Here is a 12,913-nt window from a genome sequence, read left to right as displayed (position 1 = left end):
TAAAAACTTTAACTCTCAAAGGGATCTTGAAGCTCCAAAGGAAAGGGATGCCGTAAACACATTCTTTCTTTTTCATTCGTATTTATTTTTTTATTTTTTTAAATAGAATTTTATATATCAAAAGGAGCAGGAGTGTATGATATTTTGTTGCAATCCTTTCATTCAAAGTGTTTACTTTAATAGTAAAAAATAAAATTACCGACCGTCCCTAGAGCAGCAAGTGGCAAAGGGCTTGGTAATTGATACCCGAGACCCAAGTTCGAATTTTAGTTGATTCACACTTCCAGCTAAGTTTATTTCTAAATGAAATAAACGAAGCGGGTAGCGTGCTACCTATCTCTAAAAAAAAAAACAGTAAAAAATAAAATTTGAAAATATTTTATTATGCTTCTAATATTTTCTTAAAAAATATAAGTTGTCCGTTGGATGCATTACAAGCTAATCAACTATAACAAAAAATATATTTCTTACAACAAATCAAACTATACAGTATAAGCATTTAAAAAAAAATGATAATTATACCAAACCAGGCCACACTTTTCATTTTATTTTTTAATTTTTAAAATTTTAAATTTTAATATTAGTTTTATAAATTATTTATTGTTATTTATGAGTAATAAACTTTAGAAATTTTTAGTACAAAAGCATTTAAAATTAAAATATGTTCGAGAGGAAACTAATAAAAAAGTTTTTTGTAGGTTTTAGTTGCTTTACATTTTTAGTTGAATTTTCTCTATATTCATGTTCAATATAGGGTATTGATGCGTGGACCAAAAAGATTCTAAATTGGAACAAATTTTAAAAATTAAAAATACAGTGAATTATATTTGGGCTCAAATTGTTTTTTTTTTTTTGAGAAAATCAAATTGTTTTAGTAACATCTCGTCGAAAACTACATCAACAAAGTGGTGCTTTGGCAAAGAAGAGGGGCATATCAAAAAGTGCAATATCTCTATGGACCAATCACCCCCATTGTGTAAGCGCCTTTCTCATGCACCTTTTCATAGACCTGCACAAATATTTTACCATATCCCTTTATTTATCCATTATTTAAAAGGTTCGCTTAAAAATATGCATAAAATGTTTTTAAAGCTTTTCTCTTTTTATCACCCAAGTTTGTCATTTGAGATATGCTTAGCTAATGCTTTTGTAAATTTTAAATATTTTCGAGATAAAATTAGTAAAAATTTAAAAAAGAAAAAAAGCCTTGCATGGCATAGTTGGTCTATATTTCTACTTAAATTTATTTCTAAAAAAATATATATCGTTTCTTTTCATTTGAAGAGTATAGGGACCGATTTGCAATATTAATATTGTATATATAGTACTCTAACTTAGCTGTACAATTACTCCAATTACTTCCTTTTATACTGCTCGTAATTATACTACAATAATTTCTTTTCCTTCTATAAAACTGTTATCTATTGACGATAAATTATTGACATAAAATGCACATTACTAATCTGTTATTTCCTTGTTCATTTGTTATCTCCTGTCATATAGTACAAAAAAAGGAAAAAAAAACTTGAATGAGTAGCATTTATTCCTCTTTCTTATTTGGCTAAATTCGTCTATATTCATGTTCAATATGCTATTGATATATGGGTGAAAAAGTTTCTAAATTAGAACAATTTTTAAAATTTAAATATAAGATGCATTATATTTTGGTTCACATGCATTATTTCAATAAGATCGATCTCGTTAAAAACTACATCAACAAATTAAGTGGCGTTTTCACAAAGAAGTGGGGCATATTAAAAAGTCCAATAATGTCTATGATGGATCCATCACGCCCACTGTGTAAGCGTCTTTTTTATGTACCTTTTCATGGACCTACAATATTTTTTTACCATTCCTCACTAATTTTCTATTATTTCAAAGTTTCATTTAAAAAAATATGCTTAAAATGTTATTCTACTATGGACACTGAATCAAGACAACAAAATATATAAATTTTCTTTTCATGGGAAAAGCTTAATTTTCTCTCCTAAAAATCTTCTCTAGTAGATTTACATGAAATCAAACACCCACTCAAGTTTTTCATTTTGTATATATGTTTGGCTAATTGATATATGCAATTAAACACATCTATAAATTAAGTATATTTATCCTGTTCTTATTCAAGCTGTTTTTTTTTCTTTGTCACACTATTTTTCACAGCCATAGAATCAAACTTGCAGACATGTAAATAGTCATTGTGATCCGAAGAAAACAATTAATTAATTCTCAGGATCTACAAACATAGAACAACATTTAGGATTAATGATGGCATATGTATCCTAATAATCACTATGAGAACATCTCAATACAAGAATATTTTTTGGACCACGCATGGAAGAAGTGTTTCTAAACGTTCCTACAATATAACAAATACCGACGCTTTAAAAAATATCGTCATATGAATACTCTATTATATCAAACCAATTTATCGAATGATAAAATGTACTATTATTTTAAATTTTTTGATTCTTTAAAATGTTGGATTTAAAAAAAAATCTAAAAAAAACGTAATGCCTTTAAAACGTTAGAATGTATTTTACAAATTAACACTCGGCATATACCGGTATATACGTAGCGACTCTTTATTTATCAATATTTTAACGGACGTTTTCAATTGTGATCCTAGACTATAGAGGAACACTTTTAAGAATCGTTAAATATGAAAAGAAAAAGTAGTCGTAAATGATAATTTTCTTGTGGTGAATGTAGGTGAAGTGCATGATGATTCTCCGATAGAGGAGGTGAGGCTCACGGTTCCGACGACCGACGACAAGGATTTGCCGGTGCTTACGCTCAGAACATGGGTCCTGGGCATCAGTTCATGTGCCCTTATAGCCTTTCTCAATGAATTCTTCGTGTATCGCCAGAATCAGATCGGGTTAGACCAAACCTTGCAACAACTAGGCCTCCTTGCGCTCGGAAGATTGATGGCCGCGACCCTCCCCGCAAAGTGCTTGAGAATCCCGTGGACCGGATGGAAGGTTTCACTCAATCCCGGGCCCTTCAATATCAAAGAGCACGCGCTCGTCATGATTCTAGCTTCGTCGGGTTCTTGGATCCCTTATGCCAGTGAGGTGGTACCTCAAATGAAAGCGTTCTACCACAGGGAGATTAATCCCTGGGCTGCTCTCCTGTTGATACAAACATCTCAGGTCGGTTTCTATATATGTCTGCATGTATCTGATCAGGGAACACAGATACAATTTGGTTCAGAAATATGCATGCGTGCGTGTACCGTTTCTAGCTAATTAAGTTTCCTAATTATCATCTCTTTAGGAGCTAGCTAGCTAGCATCATGAAATTTTATGTTTTAATTTGTGCAGGTGATGGGTTATGGGTTTGCTGGTGTGTTTATGAAGTTTCTCGTGGACTCTCCGTACATGTGGTGGCCTTCGACTTTAGTTGATGTTTCTACCTACAGGTAAACATGCATATATATATATATATATATATATATATATATATATATATATATATATATATATATATATATATAATACGTAATGCTACTTGCATATGCATCGGCCATATATATATATACACACGCGCGCGCGCACACATAGACACACACACACAACGCATACACACCTAACATTGCTTTCCAGGGCACTTCATGAAGTAGAAGTGAGACAAAAGGGAGGCCTAACTAAAATTCAGTTCTTTACGATTGTGGCCGTCTCGAGCTTTGCTTACTATGTTGTTCCCAACTACTTCTTCCCCTCGATCATGGCCCTATCGTTCTCCTGCTGGATTTGGAAGAGCTCAATCACGGCGCAACAGATTGGGTCAGGCTTTTCTGGTCTTGGGGTTGGGTCGATCGGGCTTGACTGGTCGACCATCGCTGCGATCGGCAATCCCATGGCCAATCCAGCATTCACTATATTTAACACGCTCGCCGGGTTCATCCTCGCGATTTACGTCGTAACTCCCCTCGTTTACTGGAGGAATGCATACAATGCAAGAAGATTTCCTATTTTCAGCGCGGGGACATTCGACGAGGCCGGTGGAAAATACAACATTTCAAGGGTACTGGACAGCAAAAGATTTGAGCTGGATAAGAGTGCATATGAGGAATACTCACCATTGTACATGAGTGCATTCCTGGTGGTTGCCTATGGTTTTAGTTTTGCGGCGATAACAGCTACTCTAGTCCATGTGGCTCTTTACAACGGGAGGTATGTAATATTACTTGTTTTATCATGCATTCAGAATCCTTCTAAAGATGGTAACAGAACATATACGATCATATATTTGAGCAGATGTATCCTCCTAAAAGATAGTAACATAACCTATACGATTATATATTTGGGGAAATGCAAAATCCTAATAATTATCATGAACAAATTAATTATTTCTCACGGCCAATTCGTACACCGCCTAACAGTCTAGTTAATACTAAAGAACTATTTGATTCAAAGTTTGTGATATTTCAAAAATATTATATATATATTTTTTAGAATGATAAGTTTGTTACTAATTATCAAATTATTTAGTAAAAATGTTGTTAGGAACCAATATTTATTATTCTTATTAATGGACAATTAATGAGCATATATACTTTCCAATTTATAATAATCTGATATTTCTATCATCTAGAAATCTAGCAATGATTACACTAGAACTATGTAACTTTGACTCGAATAATAATATTTCAAACACTTTTAAGTAAAAAATATGAAGTATTTTCGAAATATTATAAATCTGGAACGGGTACTAATTTTAGTTTCAAACTCTAAGGCATCTATCCATTCATACCAATTTCAGCCCACATGGTGATGAAGGGGAGCTTTAGGAGTAGGGATGTAAAACGGGCTGGGCCCAGGCACGGCACGGTACTGTAGAGCCCGTGCTTGGTCGGCAGACTGATAATCACGAGCTGTGCTGGGCCAAGATAATTGAGCCCGTCGGTCCGGCACGGCACCGGACGGCAGGACCCATTATGGGTCTGGTGCCGAGCGGACGTGCGGCCCAGGGCCAGCACGGCCTGGCCTAGTGGGCTTCTGGGGGACTGACCTTAGGATAGGGAGCTAGGTTGGCTCCTCGGATCCAAAGGCTAAGGAAATAAAGAGTCTAGGGCCCTGTGCTCTCTTTTGGAAAAAAAAAAATTAAAAAATTTCAATATTTTATAAGTGTTTTAATAATTTTTATCTTTTAGCCAACATATTAGGAAAAAAAGTTATTTTATTTTTATTTTTCAATATTTTATATAGTTTAAAAAATAAAAAAAAATATTCAAAGAGCCGGCTCGGAGGCCGGCCTGGCCCAACCCGACACGGCCCGTGCCACCTGGGTTGGAGGGCCGATATGGGCCGATGTTCAATAAAACTTGGCCCGGCATGGATTCTAACCGAGCCTGGCAGGGCCGACCCCTGGCCTGCGTTGCCGGGATAAATGCGGGCCGCGCCGGTCTGGCAACCCACATTACACCCCTGCTTGAGGGGGGAGCAGGTGGGGGTGGGGACTGGTCCAACCTTTTTTTTTTTAATTTTAATTTTAATATTTTCTCTTTCCACTGTTCACTAATCAGAACCGACAGAATCGGATTTTTTTTTAAAAAAATCCAATATAATTCTCATCTATTTTATTATAAAATTCAAAATATATAATTTTTAAATCGTATAGGTTATATATGTTAAACATACATTTTTTTAATTTTATATTATTTATCACTTAGATATAAATTGTACAATAAATAATAAAAAAAAAGATTGATAGAGTTTAAGTTAATATTTATTTTAATAAATTTAGTTGCAAAAATCATGTGAAGTATATTAACTAAATCTGTAAATTAAACGACGCATTTAAATTTTGAAGTTAAAGTATTATTCACTTACTCAAATTTAACATGTAGAAAAGTTAAATAAAAAAAATAAAATTTTGAAAGGTTCGATAGCTTACTCAAAATAGTTCATAGTTCTAAAAAATTCTATACGTCTTAATTTTCATTTTAATATCAAACTTTAATATCATATTTAATTATTATCTGATTAGCGATCAATTTCATGTTTAAAATCTTTTGAAATATCCAAAATATGATTGATCGATTTTTAATTTTAACAATTAAACATTCTAAAATTTATTAAATGGTTTAGCATATCGTAAAGAGCTTTGTCTCCTTCTGAAATAAAATTAAAATATAAAAAAAGTATATTATGCTTTTGGTCTCAAACTATAAGACTTGTGATACTTTAGTACTTGAATTTTAATACGTTATATTTTCTTGCTCAAACTATATAAAGCACGTGGCACTTTAGACCTCAAATTTTATTTAGTTGAAATTTCTGACTCTATCTATAAAGGCATATGATATTTTAATCCTTAACTTTTATCGATATTGTAAGTATAATTTTAATTTAATATGTAGAAAGGTTGGATAGTAAAAATAAAATTTTGAAATGTTGGATGGTTGGCTCAAAATAGTTCATAATTTTAAAAAGTTTTATACTTTTTTGCTTTGATTTTAATATCAAACTTTAATGACATATTTATAGTTTGATGATCGATCAATTTCACATTTAAAATCTTTTAAAATATCCAAAATATGATTGGTCGATTTTTAATTTTAACAATTAGACATTCTAAATATAAAAAAGGTGAGTATGCTTTTGGTCTCAAGTAAGAATCATAGTACTTTACTCCTCAAATTTTTAACGCATTTATTTTTGGCTTAAAATTATAAAGGGTACATGAATGTTTAGTCGCCTCAAGCTTTTAATTAGGTGCAAATTTTGGCTCTAACTATAAGTCAGATATTTTAATATCAACTTTTCATTAGTTACTATAAATATAATTTTATTATTCTTATATTTTGTCTTTTTTTTTTATTTTCTTATATTTTTATTTATTTGCCTGTGCTAATCTAGGAGTATTTGAACTTCTAGAAAATAAATTTCGGCGAAATTTTCGCAACATAGTAATAAAAGTCCATCAACGCGGCCGGCATTATACGTTGTTTGTCGCGATGATGGAGCTGGTTCGAAGCGCGATCCACTCCGTTAAGATGATCTAGGAGTGTTTGAAACTTCTAGAGAAATTAATTTTATAAATTTTCGAGCAATCATAAATAAGTCCATCAGCGGCATAAACTTGGAATGATCAAAATCGAACGACGTCTTAAAAAAGGGATGCATAGATCCTTCAATTCTGAGAGTCGGGAAGCTTATTTATCTTGTATCGGTACGGTGTGGAATAGATTTTTTTATCAAAAATTCAACAAATTTCGATGTTATTTACACCGTTAAACTAGCAAGTATCCCATTACCGGCACATTAAAAATTATCAATTTGTGGACCCTCTTGATTGTAAGGTAAATGATGTCTGAAGAAATATCAAATTTGATTTCAAAAGTTGTGTGCTGTAAATAATTGTTTGAACGGTGATGGCATGGTTCGATTTCGGAAGCTTATTCATCGAAAACGATTTATGAGTACGAGAGCATCAATTACTTATATAGTATAGTAGCCGGATGCTATTATGTATATATTGAATATATATAGTATATATATATATATATAGAGTTGTGGGGTTGCTGGTGGCTCTGTAAGAGCAAGCAGCCTTGTGCTCCTAAAGCATCAGCCATCAGTCTAAATGATGGATGGTGGAGAGATTGGAGGAGTTTAAGAAGGTTAACCCCAGTTAGATGGTTAACGCAAGCCGCGTCGTATTTGTCTGCGTCTTCTCGGTTTTTGTGCTGCTTTTTTGTCTGTTTTCTGTTCTTTTTTCTGCTCATTCCTTTTCTGCTGTCTTCTTCGCTAGGTTCGCTGAACTCCATCTGCCTCCAAGAAACATGCTTCATCCCTCTCTTTCCCCAATCTTCTCCTTCCTCTCCCACATCATGTTGGAATCGCGGAGCGCTCAGACCTTTGAGGCGCACGCAGAAGTGGTACAGCACCTCCCTCCTTCAATACCAGCAGTGGCGCGCGGCGCCGCACGCGCCCAACCGCGCGCGCGGACCCACCGCGCGACGCCTCCCTCGGCGACCCCCTCCCCGCCGCCCCGACCTTCCCTCGGGCGACCCCGTCGCCGCGCGGGCGACGCCCCCCTCCGCCCGGCCACGACCTTCCTCTGCTCCCGCGACCACCCCACTCTGTAGCACTCCCCCAGCCCCCCCCCTCCCGTCGCGTGCCCTTCCCCGTCGAGGATGAGGAGAAAAAGCGAAGAAAAGAAAAAAAAAAAGAAAAGACAAAAACAAAAATGAGGAGAGAGAAAGATATGGGTTGTTGCACACCATCCTAACTGGGTTAGCCTTAAAGCTCCTCCGAATCTCAGCATCCGATCTGTTTAATGGATGGCTGATGCTTTGGACGGAGCACAGGGCTGCGTGCTTTTAAGAGCACAGCAGCCCAACCTATATTATAGTTATAGTATTATAATATAAGCATATATATATAGTAAGTCTCTTGTACTTTCGAAAATACGGAGGCCTCCGTGCTTGTATGTTGTTTTCGATGATAGAAAATCCGATTCGACGATCGGCTCCGTTAAGTATAATTTACCCTATTGGAACTATTTAGAAACTAAATTTTATAATTTTTTGATATCATTTACCAAGCGATAAAAATGTCTCAAAAATGACTATTTTAATGGCCGATGTGACACGTTTTTAAGTTCAACGGTGTAGAAGTATCCAAATTAGATGAAAATTTAATAGAAAATTCTACTTAACATTAATAGTAAGACCAATACTTCCGGTTTGAAATTTCTATCCTTTATCACTATTTTTTGTGAGATTTTCATTTTCAGCCGTTCATTTTGAGGCTACTCATTTACTAGACAAACGAAATCAAAAAATTATAAAATTTGGTTTCTAGATAGTTCCAACAGCGTAGATCATATCTAACGGAACCGATCGCCAAATCGGATGTCCCATTATTGAAAACAACTTACAAGTACGGAGGTTCCCGTACTTTCGAAAGCATAGGAGCCTAGCCATATATATATATATATATATATTAGTCCGGTTATGATGCTTGCAAAAGCAGCAAGCACTTGGTGCTTGTGAATTTTTTACTGTTAGATCTATGCCTTTGATCATTTTCATCCGTTAGATTATACTATTCAACCAACCACCCACTCAACCCATGGGGACCCATATCATCCTAACCACACATCTATTAATCCAAGGGCTAAAAACTTATAAGCATCAATAACTTAATACTTTTAAAAGCATAGGAGCTCAATATATATATATATATATATATATATATATATATATATATATAGTCCGGCTAGTATACTATTGTTATTAGCCAGTACTCGGTGTTATTGAGTTTTATATCGTTAGATCTATCATTTTGATTATTTTTATCCGTTAGATCATACTACTTAATCAATCACCCAAGGACCGAAAATCTAATAGTACCAAGTATTTAGTACTATTAATAATATAATAGGAATCCGGCTACTATACTTTTATGAGTATTGGTTTTCTTATACTCATAAGTTTTTGGCCTTTAGATTTATTTTATTGATCATTTCCACCCGTTAAATCATACTATTCAACCAACTACCCACTCAACCCTAGAGGACCACTATCATTAAAAGTGGGGGGATCACCATCATCCTAGCCACACATTCCATCAATCAACGGTTAAAAATTTATGAGTATAAGGGGGTCTATACTCATAAGAGTATGGTAGTCCCAGCCTATATAATAGCCTATATGTATATATCTTGTCCAAAGTGGATGGTAAAAGTGTTTATCTGCATGCTTTATATTTGCGAGCTGTATATGGGGTAAATGACGACTCCTGCAGTCACAAGTTATGCCTTCGATGCGAATTCTGTGTCGTTGCAGGTCGATATGGCGACAGTACAAACAAGCAAGTTCCAGTTCAAGTAGACCGGATGACATTCACACTCGATTGATGAAGAACAACTACAAGTCCATCCCGCAATCGTGGTTTATCGTGCTACTGTTAATGATGCTTGGTTTATCAATACTAACAGTTGAAGGATTCGACAAACAATTCCAACTTCCTTTTGTGGGGGTCCTGCTGGCATGCGCCATGGCTTTTATTCTCCTCCTACCTTTTGGTGTTCTCGAGGCTACAACAAGCAGGGTGAGTTTAAGATCTCGTAGAATTAATTAATATGACATGATGATTGGATCACACACACAAAAAGAAAAGGGTTAATTTCATTTCTACCCTCACAAAACTATGAGATATCATAAATACCCTTCAAATTTTTAAATTTTCACAAATACCCTCTAAATACAATATTTCTTTCATAAATGCCCTTACCGTTACTATTTTGCTGACTTCCGTTAACTCAACATTTTTTTACTTTGCTTTAAAATATAAAATTATCATTTTACTCTTTGTTCACTATTTCTTTAGAGGGACAATTTCATTCATACCCTTGACAAGTTTAAGATTATAATAAATGTTCCTAACAATTTGAAATATCAAAATTAACCCTATGAATATTTAATTTGTTTTAAAAAAATCCAAAATATACTATCATTAGTTGGGATCGTTTTAATTTTAGTTACATTATAGTATAATGAAGGTTAAGAATAAAATTGTCTATTTTATCCCTAAATATTGAAAATTGGTGAGGGGTACATAAATGTATGCTAACCCATTTCTTTTTTTAAATTTTTATCCATTCAAATTTTGTTTATTTTGATTTCAAATATTTTAATCAATTAAATATAGAAATTCAATTAATCAGTTAATTAGCTATTAAATGAATTTTGCTATTTTCAAATGAAAATTAGTTAAAGGTATTAAAATTTGATGGAATAATTATCTTACTTTGTGAAATTTTTATTAATTAAAATTTCATGTTTTCAATTTGTTATTTCAAACTATTATTGGTTCATATAATGTCCATTGATTATAAAAATTTAGTAAGTCTTTTCATAATAAAACTAATTTTTTATCTGGGGTCGAATTTTATACTAATGTATTGCTCTCAGTTATAATGTGTATTCACAACCACAAACTTTCTCTACTTTAAGTAGTCAAATTAAAATTTTTTATTATTTTACAATCGTTATAGTAAAAGAAAATATAACTAAAATGAATTATCTTCTCATTTTAACAATGAAGCAAAATAAAATTTAATTTAACTACAATTTATTTGAAATAGAAATATTTATTTCTAATTGAAATGAATAATTTTTCTAAACTAAATCAATCAAATTTTACTAAATCTTTAGTCTAGATAGAGTTTAGTTAAATTTCAAATATAACAGGGGTATTTAGGAAATAAAGTAAGTAATTGACCATTAAATATAAGAGGGGTAAAGTTGGAATTTAAATATTATTAACTTCAATTTGGATGGGCACTTAATGGTAGGGTTATTTTTGAAAGTTTTTTAAATTTAGGAGGGTATACATGATATTTCAATTTTTATATGGGTATTTATGAAATTAGATAATTTTAGAAGGGTATTGAGGAAATTTTTCCAAAAAAAAAAAGAGTACACTGTGGGTATTGAAAGTGCATTTAATAGTCAGAATTAATTAAACCTGATTGAAGCATCCCATTCATCCATGTAACTACAATAATTCCTCGATAATCTGGTTTAGTACTATAGTTTCTCTCCATACTTTGCAATTACTTAAAGTGTACTGGTGCGTATGTGATTTATGTCATGTTTCATTTGTCTCTTTTTTATGCAAATAAAAGAAAACAAGATAGGTAAATAATAATATAAAGCATTACTATTTAATGAGCGTGTATACCTAAACAAATTACGAATTAGATATCTCTCTTGCAGGGTCTAGATCTAGCTATTATTTCAGAAATGATTAGTGGGTACTTGTATCCTGGAAAGCCCCTGGCAGCATTTGCATTCAAATCCTATGCTACGAGTTGCATGGGACTTGCGCTAAATTTCCTAAAATCTTTCAAGTTTGGCCACTACATGAAGATCCCTCCGAGGTCAATGTTCATCGTCCAGGTAATTCCTATATGTTTTTAAAGTATCATTTGGTTATTTGGGTATTTGGGGGCAGTGATATTTCACTTCACCAAACACATTCGAAATAAGACATGCATGTCCATAATCGAACAGCTTCAACTTTAATTTGCGATCCTTAGTTTCACGGTAATATGTGGCAATCTCTCATGCAGATTGTCGGCACGGTGATCGCATGCTCAGTAGACTTTGCGACAGCGTGGTGGCTCCTTTCAACAGTCCATGGCATTTGTGACCTCGATAAGCTTCCAGCGGGGAGCCCCTGGACGTGCCCGAGCCAAACACTAACCAACAGCCGCATCAACATTTGGGCTGTGATTGGGCCGGCACGCATCTTCGGATCCCTAAGCGTTTACTCAAGCCTCTACTACTACTTCCTCTATGGTGCCTTCGCGACGGTCTTGGTTTGGATCATCTCGCGCTTATTTCCTAAAGAAGAATGGATCAGGCAAGTCAATGTTCCGCTGATTTTTGCAGCGTCCACGCAGATGCCGTACGCGAAGCCTGTGAACTACTGGTCATGGTTTATCGTCGCGTTTTTCTTCAACTATGTGGTGTATAGGAAGTGGAAAGTGTGGTGGAGTAGATACAACTACGTGTTGTCGAACGCGCTCACCTGCGGCGTCGCATTAATGGCCTTGCTGGGGAGTATTTTCCAGTTCAATGGCATCAACGGGATCGGCTGGTGGGGGCAAGCTGTGAGTGATCATTGCCCCTTAGCTCATTGTCCCACAGCTCCAGGAATTGAAGCTAAAGGTTGCCCCCTTCACCATTAAGATTTGCCGCGCGGATTATATTATATTTTACGCTCAAAATTCTGTGAACTAATCCAAACAACTAATCTTCTCCTTCGGCTTGATTTATATGAGAATGTATATGATCGTCCTCATTGTGAGATTGTATAATCTACCATTCATGTTGTTTTAAAATTCAAGCCTGAAATATCAACAACTTAATTACTTTTTAAATCAAAAGGTCAAG

The 12,913-nt window shown here is 34.3% G+C and overlaps 1 protein-coding gene across 1 annotated transcript; it reads left to right on the top strand.

Moving 5' to 3' along the window:
• On the top strand, nucleotides 2,928-12,708 carry LOC109712154 (oligopeptide transporter 5-like). The gene is made up of 6 exons (XM_020235578.1): nucleotides 2,928-3,152; nucleotides 3,324-3,421; nucleotides 3,606-4,175; nucleotides 9,797-10,061; nucleotides 11,732-11,914; nucleotides 12,088-12,708. The coding sequence occupies exons 1-6, from the start codon at nucleotides 2,928-2,930 to the stop codon at nucleotides 12,706-12,708; spliced, it is 1,962 nt and encodes a 653-aa protein (XP_020091167.1).

The sequence above is a fragment of the Ananas comosus genome, linkage group 6 (assembly GCF_001540865.1).
Source record: "Ananas comosus cultivar F153 linkage group 6, ASM154086v1, whole genome shotgun sequence".
Classification (NCBI taxonomy): domain Eukaryota; kingdom Viridiplantae; phylum Streptophyta; class Magnoliopsida; order Poales; family Bromeliaceae; genus Ananas; species Ananas comosus.
The sequence above is the reverse complement of the archived record's forward strand: the minus strand, read 5'-3'. Positions and strand labels throughout refer to the sequence as shown.